Source organism: Tiliqua scincoides, chromosome 14 (genome assembly GCF_035046505.1).
Source record: "Tiliqua scincoides isolate rTilSci1 chromosome 14, rTilSci1.hap2, whole genome shotgun sequence".
Classification (NCBI taxonomy): domain Eukaryota; kingdom Metazoa; phylum Chordata; class Lepidosauria; order Squamata; family Scincidae; genus Tiliqua; species Tiliqua scincoides.
In genome coordinates, this window is record NC_089834.1 from 15,014,984 (window position 1) to 15,038,199 (window position 23,216).

At 50.7% G+C, this 23,216-nt stretch overlaps 1 protein-coding gene across 1 annotated transcript in view; it reads left to right on the plus strand.

Moving 5' to 3' along the window:
* DNAH10 (dynein axonemal heavy chain 10) overlaps positions 1–23,125 on the plus strand; it is a 38,758-nt gene extending 15,633 nt beyond the window's left edge. The window contains exons 13-45 of the mRNA XM_066610001.1: positions 167–343; positions 925–1,101; positions 1,250–1,416; positions 1,999–2,150; positions 3,121–3,285; positions 3,868–4,075; positions 4,171–4,327; positions 4,658–5,134; positions 5,459–5,617; positions 6,290–6,406; positions 6,496–6,598; positions 6,974–7,152; positions 7,901–8,112; positions 8,957–9,113; positions 9,242–9,475; positions 9,581–9,703; positions 10,251–10,484; positions 10,688–10,911; positions 12,117–12,386; positions 13,371–13,554; positions 14,421–14,555; positions 14,675–14,827; positions 14,918–15,106; positions 15,308–15,454; positions 15,582–15,773; positions 17,304–17,422; positions 18,140–18,298; positions 19,171–19,306; positions 19,620–19,742; positions 20,368–20,502; positions 21,579–21,795; positions 22,455–22,574; positions 22,944–23,125. Of these exons, the coding sequence (XP_066466098.1) occupies positions 167–343; positions 925–1,101; positions 1,250–1,416; positions 1,999–2,150; positions 3,121–3,285; positions 3,868–4,075; positions 4,171–4,327; positions 4,658–5,134; positions 5,459–5,617; positions 6,290–6,406; positions 6,496–6,598; positions 6,974–7,152; positions 7,901–8,112; positions 8,957–9,113; positions 9,242–9,475; positions 9,581–9,703; positions 10,251–10,484; positions 10,688–10,911; positions 12,117–12,386; positions 13,371–13,554; positions 14,421–14,555; positions 14,675–14,827; positions 14,918–15,106; positions 15,308–15,454; positions 15,582–15,773; positions 17,304–17,422; positions 18,140–18,298; positions 19,171–19,306; positions 19,620–19,742; positions 20,368–20,502; positions 21,579–21,795; positions 22,455–22,574; positions 22,944–23,125 (5,883 nt within the window). The remainder of the gene's footprint in view (positions 1–166; positions 344–924; positions 1,102–1,249; positions 1,417–1,998; positions 2,151–3,120; positions 3,286–3,867; positions 4,076–4,170; positions 4,328–4,657; positions 5,135–5,458; positions 5,618–6,289; positions 6,407–6,495; positions 6,599–6,973; positions 7,153–7,900; positions 8,113–8,956; positions 9,114–9,241; positions 9,476–9,580; positions 9,704–10,250; positions 10,485–10,687; positions 10,912–12,116; positions 12,387–13,370; positions 13,555–14,420; positions 14,556–14,674; positions 14,828–14,917; positions 15,107–15,307; positions 15,455–15,581; positions 15,774–17,303; positions 17,423–18,139; positions 18,299–19,170; positions 19,307–19,619; positions 19,743–20,367; positions 20,503–21,578; positions 21,796–22,454; positions 22,575–22,943) is intronic.
* The last annotated feature ends 91 nt before the right edge of the window (positions 23,126–23,216 follow it).

A 23,216-nucleotide genomic window follows, 5' to 3' on the forward strand; every position in this document is an offset into this window, starting at 1 on the left:
AGCTCCAAATGGCCATTGAATGGTCCCTGGCAGACCAGATATATTACAGAGGAAGTGTCTGGAAAGGGTCAAGAAATGACACGCCTTCTTAAGGTGTTGATAGTGGCAGAGCAAAGTTATACTTCTAGGAAGACAGCCCGGTCTCACCTTCCTTTTTTGTTCGCAGCTGGATATAGTCAACAACATCTTTCTCAGTAACCTCAGCAACCCGCCGCTCTGCAAGAACCACCCTCCAATGGCAGGAGCCATTTACTGGGCACGGTCTCTCTTTTACCGCATCAAGCACACCATTGTGCGCTTCCAAGAAGTGGAGGAGCTGCTGGCCAGTGAGCGTGGCAAAGAGGTGGAGTTCCGTTACAATCTTAAGATCATAACGAGCTGGTGCGTAAGCTGAGGTGTCGTGTGCCAGCTCAGAGTGCCACAAATGTACCGCGACGCATTGTTTGTGGCTGCTTGGGAGCTGGTAGCGCTGGCACAGATGTGCCATGTCCCAACCCAGCGCTGGCTGGGGCAGATAAGGTTGCTTGTGGTGTGGCAGTATGGGGAAGGTGGCAAGAGGATGGTTTGGAGGCATGGAGGGATTTTTGGGGCGGGGGGAGGGTGGAATGTGGGAAGGATTGGCAGTGGCGCAGGCCTTATTCTAACCCCTCTCAGAGCCCACCCGGTGTTGCATCGGGCTTCCCAGATTTGCTCCAGCGATATAACTGGCACGGATTTGAGAAGCTCAGTGGGGTGGCTGCAGTTTTACATGGGGTGAGGGGAAATATATCCCCTCGCCCCAAAGAGACCTCCAGCTGCCTCCTAAGTTGTATTGGATGCAGCTTAGGACTGGGCTGTCTATTATATAATATCTGAGGCTGGTCACAGCCATCAGCTCCTTCTTTTGAAGGGTAGAGGACTTCAGCTCAGACTCTTGCATTTCAGGTGAAACAGAAATATCTGGAAATTGCAAAGAGAATGAAAGAGTATGAAGACATGAAGTACGACCAGTGGAGAGAAAACACAGAGGACACCCTTCCGATTCTGTTGAAAAAGACCCTCCTTGCTAAAGTTCACCCTTCGGGGGCTATTATTCAAGCAAACCCAGAGACCGCGGAGCAGGTACTTTATAAAGCACACTTCCTGCTAGCCTTTTGGTTTGTCGTTGGGGAGAGGTTTTAAGTTTCATCCCTGCTTATGTCCCGCTAAGAGTAACCTGTCTGTGTTTTGACTTTTCTGTTTCTCTTGTGGCTGATTTCCTGGGAGGTAGAGCCCACGTGAGGATGTGGACACCAGAGAGAAAAACTCCAGTTTCACCGTCAATTTCTCTCCCAAGCTCCGGGAGGCCATCAATGAAACAAAGTACATGGAACACCTGGGGTTTCCAGTGCCTGAAATAGCACGGAATGTGGCACTGCAGGAGGACAAATTGCTCAGGTCAGGAATCTCATGTCAGCCTGCTCGTGTCGGAATGAACAGCAAGCAGGATACTATCAGTTTTCCATTAGTGGAGGAATGAGAGCGGTGTGGGCCATCCCATCATTCTGTACCCTCATTGCCAATCCTTGAAGGTCTAATAACAGCCATTCTTAGCTCTACGATAGCCCAGAATTTGGTATGTGGGTGTATACATGTTGTCTATCCATTGGAAGGCCTGCAATCCTGTGCACATCTACCACACAGTAAGCCCTTCCGAACGCAGTGGAATTTACATCTGAGTAGATACGCATAGGCTTGTGCTGGCCGACATCCACAGAAGTTCTTGCTGCCTGATGGAGTGCTTCAAGGATGCTCTTTTAGATATTAGTTCTCACTGACAAGGAAGGAACCCTACCAGTATCAGGTCCTGAGACCCAATAGTTAGAAGCTTCACTAACCTCTGAGAAAACAGCCTTTGGAAGGCCAAACCTACCACCCCACTAACTAGGCAGAAACGATATTGACATGGATCTTGTGACGGAGACCGTATCTGAACAGAATGGTTCTTAGCGGTTTTGTTGTGCCTTTTGCTTTCATTAGATATACCGATGGCATAAAACACATGTTGGACCATTATCACAAATTAATAAGAGGACTGAACGAGGCCGAGACGCAGCTTCTAGATGACCACATACAAGAACTATGGCGGGTTTTCAGGTCTGGTTACAAGAGGCTCAACTGGAACTCCTTAGGTAACGTACCTTATGTTGTAAAACAGCTTGTCTGCTTCTGACTCGCCCTGCCCCACAGGTAACGCACCTTATATCGCAAGATTTGCCCTAGTGCTTTGGGGGCTCCAGCTGCCCCTTCTAACAGATGGGTGCACATCCAGTTCTCCCACCCTCCGCTGACCTGAAGGCTTCTCCATCCTGGGGCAGTACTGGTCTTTTAACCACAGGGCTGGGCCTGGTAAAACCAGAGTGGGTTGGGGGAGAGAGAGCCTAGGAAGGGGAGGGCTCAGGGCTGGTGATGAGAGGGCTCTGGACAGGCTGTTTTGGACAACTTGATATCTACTGGGCTGGAGCTTGGGCAAGCCCAGGGAGGCAGCTGGGAGACAGGTGGAAGAATGAATTCTGAGGCCTGGGTGGGAGTCCCAGGTGCTTGGTCAGAAACCCTCTTTTCCTTCCCTTGCTTCCCTTGGGGCCAAGATGGACCCAGACACTGGTGATGCACACTCTTCTTGCAGCAACCCTGCTTGGGGGGGGGACACACACAGAGGAACTTACACAGCTATAGCACAGTATGTTTCAGCTGAAGCTTGCCAGGACTTTGTCATTTTCTTTTACTAACCCACCCCATAAGAGAGGAATGCCTTCGTTCCTGGCTAGTCGCCCTGTGGCATTTTGTTGTCGTTTTGTTCCGAAAGGTTCCTTGTAACTCTGCATTTCCAGTGCAGATGCTTTTTCTCCTCCCAGAATTACTCACTCTGGGTTTGTTTCTTTCGGGAGGGTGGGGGGAGGTTTTTTTATTTATTTATGTTGAATGTGATGACCTATACAGACCTTCATTTGATACATAGCACAGAGGAGAAAAATGGACTGCCTTGATGGCGGAAAGGTGGGATATAAGTATTTTAAATGAAATAAAGACTGGAATCCACCTAGTTCTGGTGCAGAGCAGGGCCGGCAAGAAATAGTGACGCGGGTTCCGTTCATTTCAAAGGTATTGGCGACTACATCATCCGGTGCACCCACGCCATTGTGAAGTTTGAATCGCTTGTTCATCAGATTCACAAGAATGCGGAAGACATGTCCAATAGGCTTGCAGTGCTCGAGACGACCAATCTGTTTAAAAATCCACCGACCAAAGGCCCCAATTCTCTTCCTGGTAGGTCTGGTTTTGCCTTTCCCTGCTCTCTGAAAAGGTATCTAGGCCAGATGCCATCGCCACATCATGTGGCAAGGAGTCCCACAGACTAATTACATACCGGGTAAAGAAATATTTCCTTTGGTCTGTTCTAACTCTCCTGACACTCAATTTTAGCGGATGTCCCCTGGTTCTGCTGTCATGTTAACTGTGATTTTGAAGGTGCACCTTACAGATCCACACTGAGAGTCCTTTCCACCATATAATTATTCTGTATACAGCAGGGCCCCCCTTATCCATGGGCTGTGGATGTTGAGCTCAAAGGATCTCTCGGATGGGACTGGAAGTGGCTTCCGGTCATATCTGGGAGGTTTGTGCTGAGGGGATTGAGAGGCTGTGCATGAGCTCTGGAGGGCCAGGCACAGCCCCAGGTAAGTAATTATGGTGCTGGGTGCTCCCCCCCAAAGATTTCATTATCCACGGAATTTGGTATCCACAGAGGGTCTTGGAATGGATCCCCCGCGGATAGGAAAGGCCCACTGTATATTTGTTAGTGACTCAGCAGCTGCCACGAGGGATGTCTCACTTTTGCTGCCTTGACAGGGGCGAAAGAATACTTTGAGTACATTAAGCACGAGAGATCCAAGGACCTGGAGCACCTCGTCCGCAAGTACGTCTCCATCGGCCCCCTGCTCACCAAAATGGAAGGCCTCGTCATGAACACAAACACCGGCAGGGCTACAAGGCTGGTTCCTTATTACAGCTGTTGGGAAAGTAAAATTTATCAGAGCCTGACCAACCTGGTTCTCAAGTAAGCCTTCTTGAACCGCTTCCCTCTGTCCTTCCATCTTCTGGTTTGGCTCTGGCTTCGGGGCACGGACTCCACTGCCTTTTCCCTCCCTGCAGGAATCTGCAGTCCTTCAACGCGGCAGTGACGGGGAACGTTCCGCTGTTCCAAGCCGAAACCATTTTATCGGCTCCCGAGATCATCCTGCAGCCCAACACTGGCGAAATTGAAAAGATGTGCGTGCAGTGCATCCGGGATTGCGTGGAGGTCACGAAGGTGAGGGTTCTGGGCTCTCGTGTTTCAGTGCCCTGTTTTCTATGAAGATCAGGAAGAATGTGAAGCAGTGCATTATTATGGTCCTGAATTAGCAGCTCTACTCAACAGAGAACAGGGGATGGGCTCCATCTGCACACTTGACCTTAAATAAATAAGGGGGCAGTCCTGACTCCCTGTTCGGGAGAGGCCCAGGAGGGTCGCAAATGGGCCGTATGCTGACGTATTCCAGCTGCTTGCTTTTAAAAATAGTGTTTGACCACGGCTCAGAAAAGGTAACGTCTAGCTGGAAAAACCTGCTTCCTCCTCCTTTGTCTCCGCTCTCCATTGTAGCTGTTTGTCCGCTGGATGCATGGCACCTGCATTGACTGCCCACCTCAGCACATTGGTGATGATGAGCCCATTATCTTTAGCTTTTACAACGACATCTCCCAGAACCCGCAAATCATCGAACAGGCCATCCTCATCACTCAGAACATGCACAAAGTCCTGGGCTCCCTCACCAAGTACCTCAACCGCTGGAAGAGGTACCGGCCTCTCTGGAAGCTGGACAAGGCCATCGTCATGGAGAAGTTTGCTGCCAAGAAGCCGCCTTGCTGCGTCTTTGACGAGAAGCTGCAGTTCTACGTCAGGATCTCCCAGGAGGTGATGCAGCAGCCCCTGGTCAAAGACGAGCAGTGCATCCGGCTGCAGCTTGGGCCTCTCGCCGTCACGGTGCAGGAAAACGCCAAAAGCTGGGTGGCTTCGCTGGGGAGGTTGCTCAGCGAATCGGCCAAAGAAGCACTTTATAGCCTCCAGGAAGAAATTGAGGTAGGAAGGTTCTTGGGCTGGTGCCAAGTTGTCTATTCAAAGCCACTTCCTTTCCACTAAGCTGGCTTTACCTGCACATGCCTGATCTTGGAAGCTAAGCAGGGTCAGGCCTGGTTAGTACTTGGATGGGAGACCACCTGGGAATCCCGGGTGCTGTAGGCTTATACCATAGTCTTTCCAGACTGAAGGTTGCCAACCAAACCTTTCCACTGTTGTAGGGAACTGAACTGTGAGCTCCAAACACTGATTTTTAATAGGATTGAAAGTGTTGCCAGCTTCATCCATTGAAACGGATGTTTCTTTAAAATGAATCTTCCTTCCCAGAGACTGTCACAGAACCTCAAGACGACTCCCAACACCCTGGAGGATCTGAAATATGTCCTGGGCACCATTGCAGAGATCAGAGCTATGTCCCTTGCAGTGGAACTCAAGTACTTGGATATTCAGGAGCGATACCGAACCCTTTCCATGTACAACATTCCTGTAAGCGAACTCCATGTTGGACCCAAACTTTAGTGTTTTAAAAGGTGCAACAGAACCTTGTGATATCCCCTCTCTGGGGACCTTATTGTAGTGTTCTGGCGCTGTTCGCAAGGCAGTTGTGGGCTTACGACTGCAAGGATTCATCAGAAGTGCAGATGTGGGTCAGTAGTGGGCTTGATCCTAGTTCAGAATCTGGCAATTCTGGGGTTATTTTTGAAGGGGATCTCCATGTGTTGACATATGTGTTGCCCTGTCAGTGCTTATAAAACAGTACCCTACCGGTGTGGGGGCAGCTTGTATGTGCCTGCCTTCTCACCACAGTGCCGTGACGTGCAGTCCAGGACAGAGCTTTGTCCAAGAACCAGGCACTGATGCTGTAGGCTGAGATGACAGGCACTACACATAACATATTGTGGGTTGGATGTCTCCATTCTTTGTCCTGGCCCCACAGCATAGTGATTTGCTCACTGGGGACTGCTTGGCAGGTGGGTGGATCACAGAACCAAACTAGATGATGCAGTTAATGCATGTTAGCAGTTAGCAGGGTTTTGTATGTAAACTAGCAGCCATTGGAGGGAAGGTGCCGTAACACACTCCTGCAGGCTTAGGCTTGAGATCTGAAGCCCCCAGTATGTCAAGCTGTTATGGAAGGTTATCCCAATTCCATTTTAGACCACAGAAGAAGAACAGGAAATGGTATATAAAATAAAGGAGAAGTGGGAGGCCCTTTTTGCTGACGCATCAACTGTTGACCGCAGCCTTGGAAGTATCAAAAAGACATTTACTGAGGTACTGTCAGCTTCCACGGGGGAAGAATTCATCTGGGATGGGACTTGGGCGAGGATGAGCCAAGCTGATTTGGATGGTGTTTCCTTCAGATCACAAGGGAACAAATTGGAAACTACAGTAAAGAAATTGAAGATTTTTACCGTAGATTTACGACCCAAGGGCCAGGTTCTGTCGGCGAGAATCTTGATAAAGGTAAGGCTGGTATTCATTTTAGTGGTCACTTTGAGGAGGCAATGGAAAATGTTGCAGTAGCAAGGACTCATGTCCAGGGAAGAATACAGACATCTGTATCAAGTGGACATGCTCCTCCAGATTGGGGACTGGATGTTTATCGCCTGTTGCCTCCCACAATCTGGTCATCTTTCTGAGCCCACGGGCCTTATGTTTGTCACCCGTGACGTAGATCATACAACCTTGGAATGGAGCCTCTTCTTTGGGTCAGTGGGCAAGTCTTAGTCCTTTCCAAGGTTTCATAGCAGGAGCTTTCTGTTGAATAACCGATCTTGCTATATACCAGCTTTATTCCAAGTTCACTCGGCGTTGAACATTCTTTATTGCCACCCGTAGGATTAGACCTGATGGTGGTTTTTGAGAAAGAACTGGAGAAACACGAGAAGAATCGGCAAGAGCTGGCAAATGCTGAGAAGCTGTTTGACCTTCCAATCACCATGTACCCAGATCTCATGAAAATCCAGAATGAGATGAAGGGCCTGAGGCAGATCTATGAAATTTATAAGTTGCAGAGGGTAAGTACTTTCCCAGAACTCTTTGCAGATGCTAGGATAGAACCTGGGACCTTTTGCATGGCAACCATGTGCTCCTCTCTGATCCCCATCTCTGAGGATTCAGAACTTGCGCCATGCTGCAGAGAACAACCTTCCTTGGCCCACCCAGGAGTACAGAGGGGTTGGGACACAGTCCATTGGGTTGGGAAGGTCAAAGGCAATTGGATTGGGTTCTGCCCATACTAACTGCTCTACATAATAACACTCTAAAAATAGGTGTGTCTTCTGGACTGATGAGGGAGAGTACTGACTTTTTAGTCGGTACCAACTTAATTTGGGGGGGGGGGGTGATAGTTTGCATGTTACGTAACTCTTTTTTTAAATCTAGTTTTTAGTTTAGTTTTAATGTATTTTACTTTTGCTGTAAGCCGCCTTGAGCATTGCCCTGATGAGGGGGGAAGGTTTGGGATATCGGCTCTTTTAAATACATAAATACGAGCTCGTATTATAGCTCGATCACCTTTAATGTTTTTGTTCACCTGGTTGGCAACCTTCAGTCTCGAAAGACTGTGGTATCGCACTCTGAAAGGTGGTTCTGGAACAGCGTCTAGTGTGGCTGAAAAGGCCAATTGTTCACCTGAATAAGCGGTTATCAAATGCCATAGAACTTCTGTCTTGTCTGAGCCTAGAGTTCTTGATCCCTTTTATTTTAGCTGTTTGTCTTTCTGTGCAAAGGGGCTGTCCCTTACAAGCTGTTTCCTGGTTCCAGGCTGCCAAAGAGGAATGGTCTCAGACCTTGTGGGTGAACCTCAATGTGCAGGTGCTGCAGGAAGGTATTGAGGGGCTCCTGAAAGCCCTTCGCAAGCTGCCCAGGCAGGTCCGCAACCTGCCAGTTGCATACCACCTGGAAATGAAGATGAAGGCCTTCAAGGACTCCATTCCTTTGCTGCTGGATTTGAAAAACGAGGCCTTGCGAGAGAGGTTTGATTTCGTTTGGTTCTGGGAAGAGTAGGGTTCCCCTGGACAGTCAGTACCTTGGGTGACCCCCTGAGATCGAGGGAGGAGGCCAGTCGTCTGACATCTGGGACAAGGGGAGTAGAGCTCCCATCTCCAGGCACTGGACAGACAGAAGTGGCGAGTGCTCGCAGGCCTGGGAAGCTGTACGGCCAGGCATCTGCAGCCCAGCCAGGAGGAAAGGGTGAAGCAAAGGGGCAGGGGTGCTTCATATAACCCCAGGCTTGCCGGTGTTGAAGGTAGTCTGGAGGAGGTTGGCTAGCAGACAGGATGCTGGCCAACCAGTGAACCTGAACAAGGCTACTGGCAGAGCAGAGGGCCCTAGGGTGATGGAAACCCCATCCCTGCTTACCCCTCCCTGCCTAGCTTTGAGGCTACTGGACCCCTTGACAGACTGGGAGACAGGAGGAGCCTGGCCATAACCTTCTCCGGGTCCAGGGGCAACCTCTCATGATGCCCCAATATTGGTCACCCCTGGGGCAGCCGTCCCTCCCCTGGCAGCACTGATAGGAGTCTCAGTTGCTTGGCCAGCAACACCCCCGTTTCTGCCCCTCTTTTCCTGGGGCCGCAATTGACGCAGACAGCAGCAGAGCATGTCCCTTTCGTGGCAACCCTGCCTGGGGGTGGAGGATGGAGAAACTCTAAGGAGGAAAAGCAGCTGGGAGAATTGCTGGGTGTGGAAGGAATTGAGCAGCTCTTGTCCTCTACCTGCACCCCTCTGCGCATTGCCTCAGCAAATGTGGGTTTCGGACCTAAAGCAGCAAGCCCTGAACCAATCGCCTGGTTGTTGATCTGTCCACACTTCTTGCAGGCATTGGAAAGAACTGATGGACCGAACGGGCATTCATTTTGAAATGACCACGGAAACCTTCACCCTGGAGAACATGTTTGCCATGGAGCTGCACAAATACACTGATGTGATCAATGAAATTGTTGGTTCTGCTGTCAAGGAGCTCAGTATTGAGAAGGTAGATTTTCCCTCTCCTAGCCTCTGGGGAGGACGACAGATTTCTTTGAAGCTGGGACGTGTGGTGATAAATGCCGCAAAGCCCTGAAGCATCTTTTGGCCCTTTTGTGTGTCCACCCCCCCCCCCAGGGTGTGAAGGAGATAGTGGAGACCTGGGAGCACATGAAGTTCACTGTGCAGAGGTACTTCAAAGGCACGCAGGAGCGGGGCTTCATCCTGGGCGCTGTGGACGACATAGTCCAGATCCTAGATGACAACGCTGTCAATCTCCAGAGCATCTCAGGCAGCAGATTTGTGGGGCCTTTTCTGGCGACCGTCCACAACTGGGAGAAGACCCTCTCCTTGATTGGCGAAGTGATCGAGGTAGGGGGGCAGCCCCAGGCGCGGGGGCTGGGGGAACACAGGTTGTCCCTTGAATGAGCAGTTTTGTCTCGCGGCGGTTTTTCCCATTCTGTTTGGCTTTCTTAGATCTGGATGATAGTCCAGCGGAAATGGATGTACCTGGAAAGCATCTTCATTGGTGGAGACATAAGATCTCAGCTGCCGGACGAAGCCAAAAAGTTTGATAACATCGATCGGATATTTAAAAGGGCAAGTAGTCAACCTGTGAATTGGTTTTTGGTTGAAGTTGTAACCACTGCATAGTAAATCAGTCATTGAAAGTGTCTTTCATCAGAGGTTACGTTGCCCCAAAGGTAACCGTGAAACCGAACAAAAATAAATGCAAAGCGTTTGCCACGAGGTGGTTTTAATATTTTGCTTTTAGGAGGTTAGATGCTTAAACAGTGCAAGCTCTCGGATTCGCCATGACCGCTTGCTTTCATGTGGTTGATGAGTGCCTTTCGATGTACTGCCCAGCTCCCAGTGTTTACCCATCCAGTCCCTGCTAGATACATTGCACGTGTTCAGCAGCCAGGGCACTGGAATATATTGAGCTCTCCTGCTTGAGTGTTTGCAAGTGGAACCAGGTTGACGTGCCATCTGCGACCCAATCGCCTGCTTGCGCGGCTCTCTGAATCTTTGCAAATGGTTGACGCTCGCAGAGGTTTGATCTTTCTCTGGGGACATTTGGGCCCTTGCAGGAGATTGAATGGACAATTCATGACGTTACTTGACGTTTGATTCCTTTTTTACCCAGATCATGGCGGAAACGGTCAAGGAGCCCTTGATAAGGAAGTGCTGTGAAGCTCCAAACCGGCTTTCGGACCTGCAGAACATAAGCGACGGTCTAGAGAAGTGCCAGAAAAGCTTGAACGATTACCTGGATTCCAAGCGGAATGCTTTCCCCAGGTTCTTCTTCATCTCGGACGACGAGCTGCTTAGCATACTTGGAAGCAGTGACCCACTGTGTGTTCAGGAGCACATGATCAAGGTGGGTGGTGCTGGATCCCTCCAAGTTGTCCACTCTGTCTCTTTCTGCCGCTGCGTGCGCTCTCTCTACAGGTGGCTTACATCCCTTCCTTGAGAGAGGAGGCCCATTTGTGTGTTCAGAGGCACAGGTGGATTACCCCGGGGTCTCAAAACCTGTTCTGCTATCTGAGCGGTACCAGACGTACCTCCCCCAACGTGTTTCAGATGTACGACAACATAGCGTCCCTGAAGTTTGTCGACGACGACAGCGGCCTGAAGATAGCCACTGCCATGATTTCTGCCGAGGGCGAAGTGATGGAGTTCCGTAAGGCCATCCCAGCCGAAGGCAGAGTGGAGAACTGGATGACCGCCGTGCTTGCTGAGATGAGGAGGACCAACCGGCTCGTTACTAAAGAAGCCATCTATCGTTACTGTGAGGACCGAAGCAGGTGAGGTGATCGAACGCGGCGCCATTGGGTTGAGCTGAGCGTCGCCTAAGGAGCTGCCCATGCCAGCTCTTGAGTTTGTGATGGTTTGCCTCACGTCTGCTCTGCAGACAGGGACAATCACAAGGGCCAATCCGTCTGGGCGACCTGATATACAACCCTGAATCGTGTGGCCCAAAAAACTCTTCCCACTTTTGAGTGTTGGGAGAGTCAGAACAGACAAGAGAAAATATTTCTTTACTCAGCGTGTGGTCGGTCTGTGGAACTCCTTGCCACAGGATGTGGTGATGGCGTCTGGCCTGGACGCCTTTAAAAGGGGATTGGACAAGTTTCTGGAGGAAAAATCCATTACGGGGTACAAGCCATGATGTGTATGTGCAATCTCCTGATTTTAGAAATGCACTATGTCAGATGCAAGGGAGGGCACCAGGACGAGATCTCTTGTTATCTGGTGTGCTCCTTGGGGCATTTGGTGGGCCGCTGTGAGATACAGGAAGCTGGACTAGATGGGCCTATGACCTGATCCAGTGAGGCGGTTCTTATGTTCTTAAACTACAATTCCCAGGAGGCCTTGCAGGTCTTGTTATCTGGTGTGCAACCTGGGGCATTTGGTGGGCCACTGTGAGATACAGGAAGCTGGACTAGATGGGCCTATGGCCTGATCCAGTGGGGCTGTTCTTATGTTCTTAAACTACAATTCCCAGGAAGCCTTGCAGGTCTCTTGTTATCAGTTGTGCTCCCTTGGGCATTTGGTGGGCCGCTGTGAGATACAGGAAGCTGGACTAGATGGGCCTATGGCTTGATCCAGTGGGGCTGTTCTTATGTTCTTATGACAACGAACCCAGTATCCCCCCCTCTTCCAAAATCCCAAGCACAAATCAATGATCAGAGAAGGCTCACCTTTTCATCTGACCCAGGAACGGGTACTCTAGAGTGGCTATCTCTCTCCAGAGCATCAGGCAAGGATCTTTCCCAGCCCTATCTGGAGATGCCAGGATTTGAGCCTGAAACCTGACCCAAACTGGGATCTAACTCTTTTCCCCAGAAGCTCTCAAGAAAGCGAGACATCTCTTCCCTTGCTTTCCACCTAACCTTCTGCCCTACACAGCTGTATGCTCAAATGCTGGAATAAACAAAGGGCACTGAGATTTAGTTTTTTCAGACTCCTACTAGTTGCCCATTGGTCAGATCCTTTTTTTCCCTCCTAGGGTTGACTGGATGTTGATGTACCAAGGCATGATGGTGCTGGCCGCCAACCAGGTGTGGTGGACCTGGGAGGTGGAAGACGTCTTCCACAAAGTGAAGAAGGGGGAAAAACAGGCCATGAAAAACTATGCCAAGAAGATGCACCAGCAGATCGACTCGCTGGTCACCCGGATCACCAGGCCGCTGAGCAAAAACGACAGGAAAAAGTACAACACGGTTCTCATCATTGATGTCCACGCCAGGGACATAGTGGACAACTTTGTGAGAGACAGGTAACTCTCCGCACCAGAAGCATCAATGACTGTTGTTGCTCTGTGTTGGGCAGACTCGGCTGGGCTATTGTGGGAAGAGCTCTGCTGGGTGGCACCCAAAGGTCCACCTCACTGAGCTTCCTCCTCTGCACAGCAGCCCACAAGGTGTCTCTGGGAAGCCCCCAAACAAGGATTGAAGGCCCCAGCCCTCTCCTATTGTTGCCCCAGAATGTGAAGGTTTATTCAGCCATTACGACTTGACAGCCATTGAAAGACCTCTGATCCTCCACAGATTGGCCCTCTAAGCTATAACTGTAGCTTGTGGCACGAATTCCCTAGATTATGTGTTGTGGGGAAAGCAAAGAATCTGGAATCCGGCTCTGGTTCCTGGGTCTCTAATTTTTTTTAATTTTAATAGTAATTAAATCCGTAATCAGGCTCTTGCCTCCTTGCTTCCCTCTTTACTTTTGGCTTCCTCTGCCCCTTGTGTTCTCTGCTTATCCAACCTCCCTCAACGCCATTGGTGACTTGCTCTGATGTCACAGAGCTCACTGACGTTTACCTGCTTTGAAGGCATAATTCGGGCTGCAGAGGAAGAAGCCTGTTTCTGAGAGCTACTGGAATAATAATATATAATAATATACAGTATTTATATACCGCCTTTCTTGGTCTTTATTCAAGACTTTATTCAAGGCGGTTTACACAAGCAGGCTTATTAAATCCACGCAGGGATTTTGACAAATTGAAAGAAGGTTCTTTCTTTCAAGAACCACTACATTCAAGGTGTTACACTCCGATCTGGTTTAACATTCTGGCCTCCATCCTCCCACGCTCCGAGCAGATGGAAATAGCTCAGCTGCAGCTTGCCAGCTGCTTCCAGGTCGCACGGTGCCGGTGGCCTCGAACTGGCGACCTTGTGGATGTTAATCTTCAGGCAAATGGAGGCTCTACCCTCTAGACCAGACCTCCTGCCCTACTGGAACTTCCTCCCCCTTTTCTTTTTAGCATCATGGACGCTCGTGAGTTTGAATGGGAAAGCCAGCTGCGTTTTTATTGGGACCGAGAGCCAGATGAACTCAACGTGCGTCAGTGCACCGGCACTTTTTCCTATGGCTACGAGTACATGGGTCTGAATGGGCGGCTTGTCATCACGCCGCTCACAGATCGTATATATCTCACACTCACCCAGGTAGAGCAGTGAAATGGGCTTTTCAGTTTGCTGCGGGTCCTTGACAAGACGGAGCGAAAGCTTGTCATTGTAAGATGCTGGGGTGGGGGTCTTGAGCTGTGGCTCCCCAGCAGTCAGGGGCTGGTGTATCCCTGCCTCCACAGCTCTGTTGTAAGATCAGGGGACTGAGCTTTGGGCTTTGAGAGCCCCATCTAGGCTGTCGTACCAGCCTGCCTAGGTCAGCTGACTGCTGTATAAAATCTTGGCCTCAGAGCTCACTTCTCTATCCGAGCAGCTTGGTGGTGGTGCTCTCAGAATGCTGGCTGAGACCCCTACCTCCTTTCTTTGATTGCTGGAACTTGACGCCTGCCTAGTTTTGACACCTGCTCCGGGTCCTTCTGATCTTGGTTTGTTGCTCCAGACCTTGACTTCTGCCTGTTTTGGGGAGCCTGGCCTGCTGAGGAGTGACAGGAGTGATATCAATTAAATGAATGATCTGCTCTTTCTCCCATCAGCCTCAGCAAGGAACAAAGGATCTGTTCGTCCTGGGACAGAAGCGTCGTTGATGCAGGCTTCCCGTTCTTAGATATGAATGAAGAATATCATTCTGAGCAGAGCTGGTGTGCATGTTCAACCCTCAATGAGGAGGGAGAATTGGGAAGTGTTAGGGCTGAAGTCAGGCCATGGAATTGTCAGAGAACTGAAGGCAGTTTCAAGGAGGGAGTTCTGCTTTTGGTGCAGACGCTCACAACCTACATTGACCTCCAGTAACCCGGCCTCGTGTCATTTCACCAACCCACCCCGCTTCTTTGATCAGAGTTGACTGGGAGACAGAACACAGTAGATCATCTTCTGAGTGTTGCTTTTCTGGTTCTTTGCCCCCAAAGGCCCTGTCCATGTATCTGGGTGGAGCCCCTGCCGGCCCAGCAGGAACTGGGAAGACCGAAACGACCAAAGACCTTGCCAAAGCCCTGGGTTTGCTTTGTGTCGTCACCAATTGCGGAGAAGGCATGGATTTCAAGGTAGGGAAGTCCACCTCAAGCTGCTGTTTACTTTGCCCTGGCAAGCAACCAGACCCCTATAACAAGAATGGTGTGGCAGAAGTGCTGCTTGATGCCTTGTACTCTCTCCTACTTGTTAGGCAGTTGGTAAAATTTTCTCTGGCCTGGCTCAGTGCGGCGCTTGGGGCTGCTTCGATGAATTTAATCGGATTGACGCTTCGGTGCTTTCAGTCATCTCCTCCCAGATCCAGACGATTCGAAATGCTCTGATGAACCAACTGAAAACATTTCAGGTAAACAGGAAAGGAAACGGGTGATATCGTGTGTGGCAGAGGGGAAGCAGGTCAGGTGTGCTGAGATGCTGACCCAGCTTTCCCTTTCAGTTTGAAGGGCAAGAGATTTCCCTGGATCCTCGAATGGGCATTTTTATCACCATGAACCCTGGCTACGCAGGCCGTACCGAGCTCCCCGAATCAGTGAAGGCTCTGTTCAGGCCGGTGGTTGTGATTGTGCCAGATCTCCAGCAAATCTGTGAGATCATGCTGTTTTCCGAGGGGTTTCTCCTGGCAAAGGTAGGTAAATGCCACCTCGCAGGGCCGGTTCGCAAGCAAGTTCTTTCTGTGGTGTTCATCTGTGATGCACAAGGAGAACCTTGCTTGCTGCGCAGCCCTGACCGTGGGCACGTGTGAATCGATCCCAGGTGCAAACGGCTCTAACTTAGGTTTGCCAGGACCTGTTTAAAAATGCTTTTCATGCTCCATTTTGTCCACCAGACCCTGGCCAAAAAGATGACGGTACTCTACAAGCTGGCTAGAGAACAGCTTTCTAAGCAGCACCACTATGATTTTGGGCTTCGGGCTCTGAAGTCGGTGCTGGTGATGGCCGGAGAGCTGAAGAGGGGGTCCCCGGATCTTTATGAGGTGAATCGGTCCCGATCCATTATCCTGGCACCCCAGAAGGGGTGAAAGTGGTGATTCTCCCACAGCGGAGGACGGCCTGCTTGCTTGGAACTCTGATTTTTATTTTGCTTTAAACCCCAAACTCTAGGATGTTGTCCTCATGAGAGCTCTACGAGACATGAACCTACCCAAGTTTGTGTTTGAAGACGTCCCTCTTTTCCTCGGCCTGATCTCTGACCTGTTCCCTGGATTAGACTGCCCTCGTGTGCGCTACCCCAGGTTTAACGATGCTGTGGAGCAGGCACTGGAGGAAGCAGGCTACATCGTCCTACCAATCCAGGTCTTGAAAGAAAGTCAAGTTGGGAAGCATTGCGAAAGTGTGGCTAGATCTCCTGGGTGTCTGAGCAAGGGGGTACATAAGAACATAAGAACAGCCCCACTGGATCAGGCCATAGGCCCATCTAGTACAGCTTCCTGCATCTCACAGCGGCCCACCAAACGCCCCAGGGAGCACACCAGATAACGAGACCTGCAAGGCTTCCTGGGAATTGTAGTTAAGAACATAAGAACAGCCCCACTGGATCAGGCCATCGGCCCATCTAGTCCAGCTTCCTGTATCTCACAGCGGCCCACCAAATGCCCCAGGGAGCACACCAGATCACAAGAGACCTGCAAGGCATTCTGGGAATTGTAGTTAAGAACATAAGAACAGCCCCACTGGATCAGGCCATAGGCCCATCTCGCCCAGCTTCCTGTATCTCACAGCGGCCCACCAAACGCCACAAGGAGCACATCAGATCACAAGAGACCTGCAAGGCATTCTGGGAATTGTAGTTAAGAACATAAGAACAGCCCCACTGGATCAGGCCATAGGCCCATCTCGCCCAGCTTCCTGTATCTCACAGCGGCCCACCAAACGCCGCAAGGAGCACACCAGATCACAAGAGACCTGCAAGGCATTCTGGGAATTGTAGTTAAGAACATAAGAACAGCCCCACTGGATCAGGCCAGAGGCCCATCTAGTCCAGCTTCCTGAATCTCACAATGGCCCACCAAATGCCCCAGGGAGCACACCAGGTAACAAGAGACCTCATCCTGGTGCCCTCCCTTGCATCTGGCATTCTGACATAGCCCATTTCTAAAATCAGGAGGTTGCGCATACACATCATGGCTAGTACCCTGTAATGGATTTCTCCTCCAGAAACTTGTCCAATCCCCTTTTAAAGGCGACCAGGCCAGACGCCATCCCCACATCCCATGGCAAGGAGTTCCACAGACCAACCACAAGCTTAGTAAAGACACGCTGGGTTTCCTTGATCACAATGGTCTCATTTTTCTAGATATACTTGATAACACCTCCCCTTTCCTGCATGCTGGTTCCAATCCAGAGAGTCTCCCAATCACTGAACCCTATCGGAGGGCCCACCCAGCCAGGCTGAACCACTGTCCTCCCCCAGTACCAATCAGCTGCTGCAGATTGCACCCCCATTCACTGAGGAGGATGGTAGGGGAAGTTGCCACCTGCTACTGCTGCTCATCACTCAGCACCAGTAAGCTGGGGAGGACTGTGCCAGGCTTACCGCAGGACCTCCAACAGCCTGATCCTGGCACTGCCCTCCTGCCCCACTTCCCCCCCAAAAAGCAGGATTAGATGCATACATGGAGGGCAATGGGCTTATCAATGATTATGTGATGGCCATATGGAGCCTCCAGGTCTAGATGCAGTATGTCTTAGAGTTCCGGTTGCTAGTGGGCAATAGCAGACAAGGGCTGGTTCCTTTGTGCCTTGCCTGCGTGGGGTTCCCAGTGGCAAAGAGCTGGCCCCTGTGGGGAACTGCATGCTCAGCTAGTCTCTTACATTCCATGCCAGGTCGATAAAGTTGTCCAGATGTACGAAACGATGCTGACCCGCCACACTACCATGGTCGTCGGGCCAACAGGAGGTGGCAAGTCCGTGGTCATCAACACCTTGTGCCAGGCTCAGACAAGGTGAGTATCAATCATGAATGCAGGCAGTTGGGCATACCTGGAATACCCTGACATTATCTGGTATGTGGAAACACCTCCAAAAGATCGGGGTGATGAGATGGCACTGTCCTGTTTCCTTCCTCATATTTAACTGGGCAAGGTTGGCTTTGTACGGGATGCTTTATACAGACTCCTAAACGGTCAAGTTGCTGGCCGTGAGGGGAATGGTTATTGGGGGCGAGTAGCACAGATCAGGCCAGGTATGGGTCAAGTTCCAGAAGAAATATCTGGCAGTCCAACATGGATAGGTGATCAAGTTCTGAAAGGTGGCATTGCCGGCAAGGTGAAGAAATTACATAGGAGCCTGTAGGTGGTATGAACTACCACCTACAGACTCCTATGTAATTTCTTCACCTTGCTGGCAATGCCACCTTTGACTAGAGGTCAAGACTAGACTGACTTTGACTAGACTAGACTGAGGCAGCAGTGACTTAAGTCCAGCAGACTCCCTGTTAACTCCCAAGATCCAGCTGGGCTGACAAGTTGCAATACTCCTCCTGGCCACTATCAAGATGGCGCTATGGAGCAGCCATGGCTAGGCCAGCAGCTTGCCCCACTTGCAAAGAATAAGGTATCTGGTCTCTGTTGCTCGAGTCCCAGAGCTGCCTCGGTGACTTCCACTAAAACACATTCTGTTTTCTTTTGCTCCTCCTAACTGCCTCTTCCGTGTCCAATCAGGCTGGGATTGCTAACCAAGCTTTACACGCTGAACCCCAAAGCCATGAGCGTCATTGAGCTGTATGGTATTCTGGACCCCACCACCAGAGACTGGACCGATGGAGTCTTGTCCAACATCTTCAGAGAAATCAACAAACCCACTGATAAAAAAGAAAGGAGGTCAGTTCTTAAAAATTGGCAGGTCCCCAATAGCTTTAATTTTTTTTTTCCCAAGTCACTTTTTTTTGCTTGTTCCCTGCAAGCTTCCCTTGTTTCAAAACAAATCACACTGAAATAGCTTTGCGGATGAGTCAGAGCATCTGTTCTCTGGAGGTGTTCGAGCTCTCCTTGAATCCCAGCCTGCATCATGAGACCCATCTTGGGGAGCTTGGCGGGCAAGAGTGATGGGTGAGTCAGTTGCCATGGTTCCTCTTCTTCTCCCACCCAGTGGAAACCGATCGGTATGTGCTACCACTGTGTTGTTCTGTCTCTTCGTTCCTCCCAGGCTAACTAGAGGGGGGGGGGCAGAGAGCAGCGTGACAACAGGGTGCTCTCAGTGTGAAAAGTGCAGGAGGGAAAGAGGGTGAAGAAGGCAGAGAGTACCATAGCAGGGGAAAGCAGGCAGATGGGTGGGAGACATTGGGTTTGGCTAGGACAGTCAGAAGGTTGAGCCTGGCTTCTCTTCTGGCATGCGTGAGCTTCAAAACAAAATGGTGGTGGTGACACCTACTCAAGGTAGACTTGAGATCCGCTTCTGGATCCTGAATCACCTGTGTAAGACTGCCCACTTCCAGACTCGCCCACCATTTTGGGGGTTCCAGCTGTCCCGTTGCAGCCTTGGTCGGGGAGCAGCAACTGGCGATTCACTTCCGGTTCTTCCAGTGTTCCCTAAGCTGTCGGGGCACAAGGCTGGCAGCTCCTTGCAGGATGAAGGCCAATCCAAGAAGGACCCAGACAGTGTGGGGGGGGGGAGGCATGCACTCCTCTTGCAGCAGCCCTACCTGGGGGCGGAGCAACTTACGAAGACCTCTGCTCTCTTCTCTGTGCCACAGATATATTTTATTTGACGGAGATGTAGATGCTCTCTGGGTAGAAAACATGAATTCCGTGATGGATGATAACAAGCTGTTGACACTGGCAAACGGGGAGCGGATCAGGCTTCAGGCTCATTGCGCTCTCTTGTTTGAGGTAAGGACGTCCCATGGCAAATATTGAAACAAAGCGAGGACCAGGAATTTTGCTGAATGCAACAGGCCCTCGAAACGTTGTCTCCTTTGGCCTTTAATAGACATGTTGTCATTGGTTCCTCTTCCCATTTGCCGGGGAGGCGGGGCCTTGCACATGAGTTTATAAATGGACCCTTTCAGTGGAAGATGCCTTTCCCGGTTCCAATCCTGTCTCTTCCCAGTCCACAAGGTCTCTGTTGAAATGGGCACCAGCTCCTAGAAGTCCTAATGGGTTGCCCAGAATTTCTTTTCAAGGTGCCGGTTTTCCTTTCCAGGTGGGAGATTTGCAGTACGCCTCTCCTGCAACCGTATCGCGCTGTGGGATGGTCTTTGTGGACCCCAAGAATTTGAAATACAGACCTTATTGGGACAAGTGGACCCAGCAAAGGCCCAGCAAGGTCAGCTGCCTAGACTGTCTTGGAGAAGTCTGACTGAAACCTGCTCAGGTGGTTCGGTTTGGGGTCTGTCTGGGCCATCTGATTTCTTTGTGAGCTGTGGGTGGAAGGCAGCAGAGATATTTGCCAAGTTCACGCCAAGTCGTCCGACCTCTGCATTAGCATTCCAGCTCAGGGTTTTTCCTTTGTACAAGGAGGTTTCTTGTTACCCTCTTGCAGTTGATTCCTCTTGGTCAGTGGGGGGATTCACGTGATGGATGATGCCCCGTATGAATGATGCCTCATAGCTGTCACATCACCCTTGGGGTAGGGAAGGACCAGGGGAGATTCCCAAGCCAAGCAGGATTTACCCTCTGACAATAGCTGCTAGAGTCATCTATTCAAAGAAATCTTACTTGATCAGGGGCATTAAATCTGTATAAACTCAAACGTGAATAACAAACAATTGTGAATTTAAAAAAGCATCCTTTGTTTTTTAGACAATGTGTGGAAAATATTGTGGTGTCAACATCTTGGACAAGGGATTGCTTCCTGTATTGGACAGAAGTTCTTCCTAGGCTAGGCCTGCCACCAGGTCCTTGTCTCAAAATCAGAGGGGCAGGTAAATAACTTTTCTTTTGTTTCTCAGCCAGAGCAGCAGCTGCTGCACCGTCTCTTTGACAAGTACGTCCCCTACCTGATTGACATGATCGTGGAAGGAATTGTCGACGGGCGGCAGGGGCGGAAGCTCAAGACCATTGTCCCACAGACCGATCTAAATATGGTAAGGAACGCGTTTTTGTTGATGGATGGAGGGGCCTTCCCCTGGAGGGGCCTGGAGCAGGCTTGTTCCTCCCCAGGAAGGCCTCAGATTGGCTGGAGGGGGAGGGGGTTCCAGCACCCTTGTCCTCCTCCCTAGCAGAGCTGCCAAACCTGGCCTAGGAGCAGGAGCCGTTGACCTCACAGCTCCCTGCTTCACACTGCCTGCCTCTCATCCCTGGCCTCCCTGTTTTATGGAGCAAGCCTGCCCCCTTTGGCCCTCCCCTTCCTCCAGGTGGGGCAGAAAGGGCCTTTCCTGTTCCCGGCTTGTTTCCTGTAGTGTTCCTTGTTGGCCCTGCCAGCCCCCTCTGGCTGGTTGGGGTGAGCCAACCTGCTTTGCCCCCTTCGAGGACAGTGAAGCCTCCCCACCCTGGGCATGGGGTGCCTGCTCCTGGGTAAGTCGGGGGTCAGGGCATCTGGGAGGGGCCCCGACAATGGAGTAAAGCATCAGTAGAGGAGGAACCTCAGACACTGAGCAGATCAGAAGACTTTCCAGAGTTCAGGTGCGCGGAGAGGAATATTTCGCGGGATGAAAGAAAGAAGTCAGAATTTCTAGGGCCAGAGAGGGATTCAGGAAGTTGTAACAGAGATGGGCATGAGAGTTGGGAAGAGACTTCAGAATGTATCCTGCAGGATGGGGTCTGCAGTTTGCAGTGTTGTTGGATACATAAGAGGGCAGGATATATGCGCTGAAAATCAGTGCCATAAGCACACACAGTCTTTCTCTCCTTCCACTGTAAAGGGGCTTCCAGTTGGCAAGGCCCACATGCAGATGAGGAGGGCAGGAGAAGGCGGCACGTGACTCACATGGCCACTGTCTGCTAGTGGGGGGGCTTCAGGGGTCAGCTGGTTGGGCCCTTATAGACCCGCCTTCAGAAACTGACCTGACTGACCTCTGCTGCTAGCACCGCTCCAGTGCTGCTTACAGCCTGCTTTTTAACCCCTTTTACAGCAGCATGTGTGGAGAAAACCCCACTCACCCCACCCCCCAAAGTGTTTCCACGGAGACGGTCACGGCTGCCTTGCGTGCTTTCTTCCCAGGTGACGCAGCTGACGATGATGCTGGATTCCCTCTTGGACCAGGAAGTGGACGACCCGGACGTGCTGGAGTGCTTCTTCCTGGAAGCCCTGTACTCCTCCCTGGGTGCCTGCCTCCTGGAAGACGGAAGGGCCAAGTTTGACGACTTCATCAAGCGCCTCTCCTCCATGTCGACCGTGAACGACGAGCTGACTCTCGCGAAGCCGGGAGAGCTGCCAGGTAGTGAATGCGGACAGTCTGCTGGTCCTGGAATGGAACTCCTGAGGTTCCGTCACCTTTTGCTGTTCGGCCCAAGCGCTCCCTGATGGGCTGTTTGAAGGCCAAGTCAGGCAGGATTGCTGGAAACCCGTGACTGGGCCTTCCGAGGGCTCTTCCTTCAGATGAGAAACCCGTTGCAATAGCTTTGAAGTAAAGAAAAATGTTGGGCGATCCCATTGAAGATCTCCCTATATCATCCTTGTAGCCCCGTGCTATCTTCTCAGAGGTCCTTTGCCATTAGCCACTATGGACTCCATTTTTGTTTTAATTGGAGATGCTGGCTTCTGCTCTTGCCTCCCTGCTGCTGTGGACAATCTCTTGGGTTATATCTCCTCTCAGAAGAAAAGATGGATGCAGTCTGAATACAGATGCATTCTGACTTGAGCAAGGAAGCGGCTAGCTGCCTTACAATAGTCCTCTTGAGAACATGAAGGGCAAACTAATATAGAGGACACGTACCATAAATGATGTGGTCCGGTTGATAGTATCTGCTATTTTCCTGGAGTCTCAAGGTACTTTTAGGCAGTGAATCGGGGAATACACGGAACGTCATGCTTCACGTTGTCCTCTATTAGACGTTCCATTTCTCATAGAAGGCATCCTTTGCCTTTATATTTCAGGACAGCTTCCAACCCTGTATGATTTCCACTTCCGAAAGAAGATTAGAAAGTGGGTTCCTTGGAGCAAATTGGTCCCAGAATATATCCACTCCCCCGAAGTCAGATTTATCGACATTCTGGGTGAGTATGAATGAAGCTGGCATAATTTGGTGGGAGTAATGAACTGATTAATCCACAAAGATTTGCAAGTCTCTCCTGTATATACCCACTTTCTGGAATGACGTGTCTGCAATCTGGTTTTGTGGGTCTCCAGGCTACCAGGTGGGCAGGTGACTTCTGGGTCAGGGCAGGGTGAGATGATTTGGTGTGGCCTGGGTGAAAATAACCACAGCTGTTCAGTTTTAGATCTGGTCTCCACGTCCTTTGTTGAACTCTGATCCATGCATTTTGTACCCCTGCAAAACCCTCATTATTGGCAACTTCTCTCTCCCTCCCTCCCTCCCTCTCTCTGTGTTGCATTGCAAATGAACATTTGTGTTCCCCTTTTAGTTCCGACCGTGGACACAACCCGCACGACTTGGCTGCTGGGCCAGATGGTGAAAATCAAACGCCCTGTTGTCCTGGTTGGAGAATCTGGGACTTCGAAAACGGCAACAACGCAGAACTTTCTCAGGAACCTGAATGCAGATCTGAACGTGAGGGGCCGATGTTCTGGAGTAACCCTGATATAGAAGGTGTCCCGTGACTGAGTCCACCCCTTGGTCCATCTAGGTCAATATTGCCCACAAAGATTGGCCGTGACTCCCAAGGAATTAGCCCCCT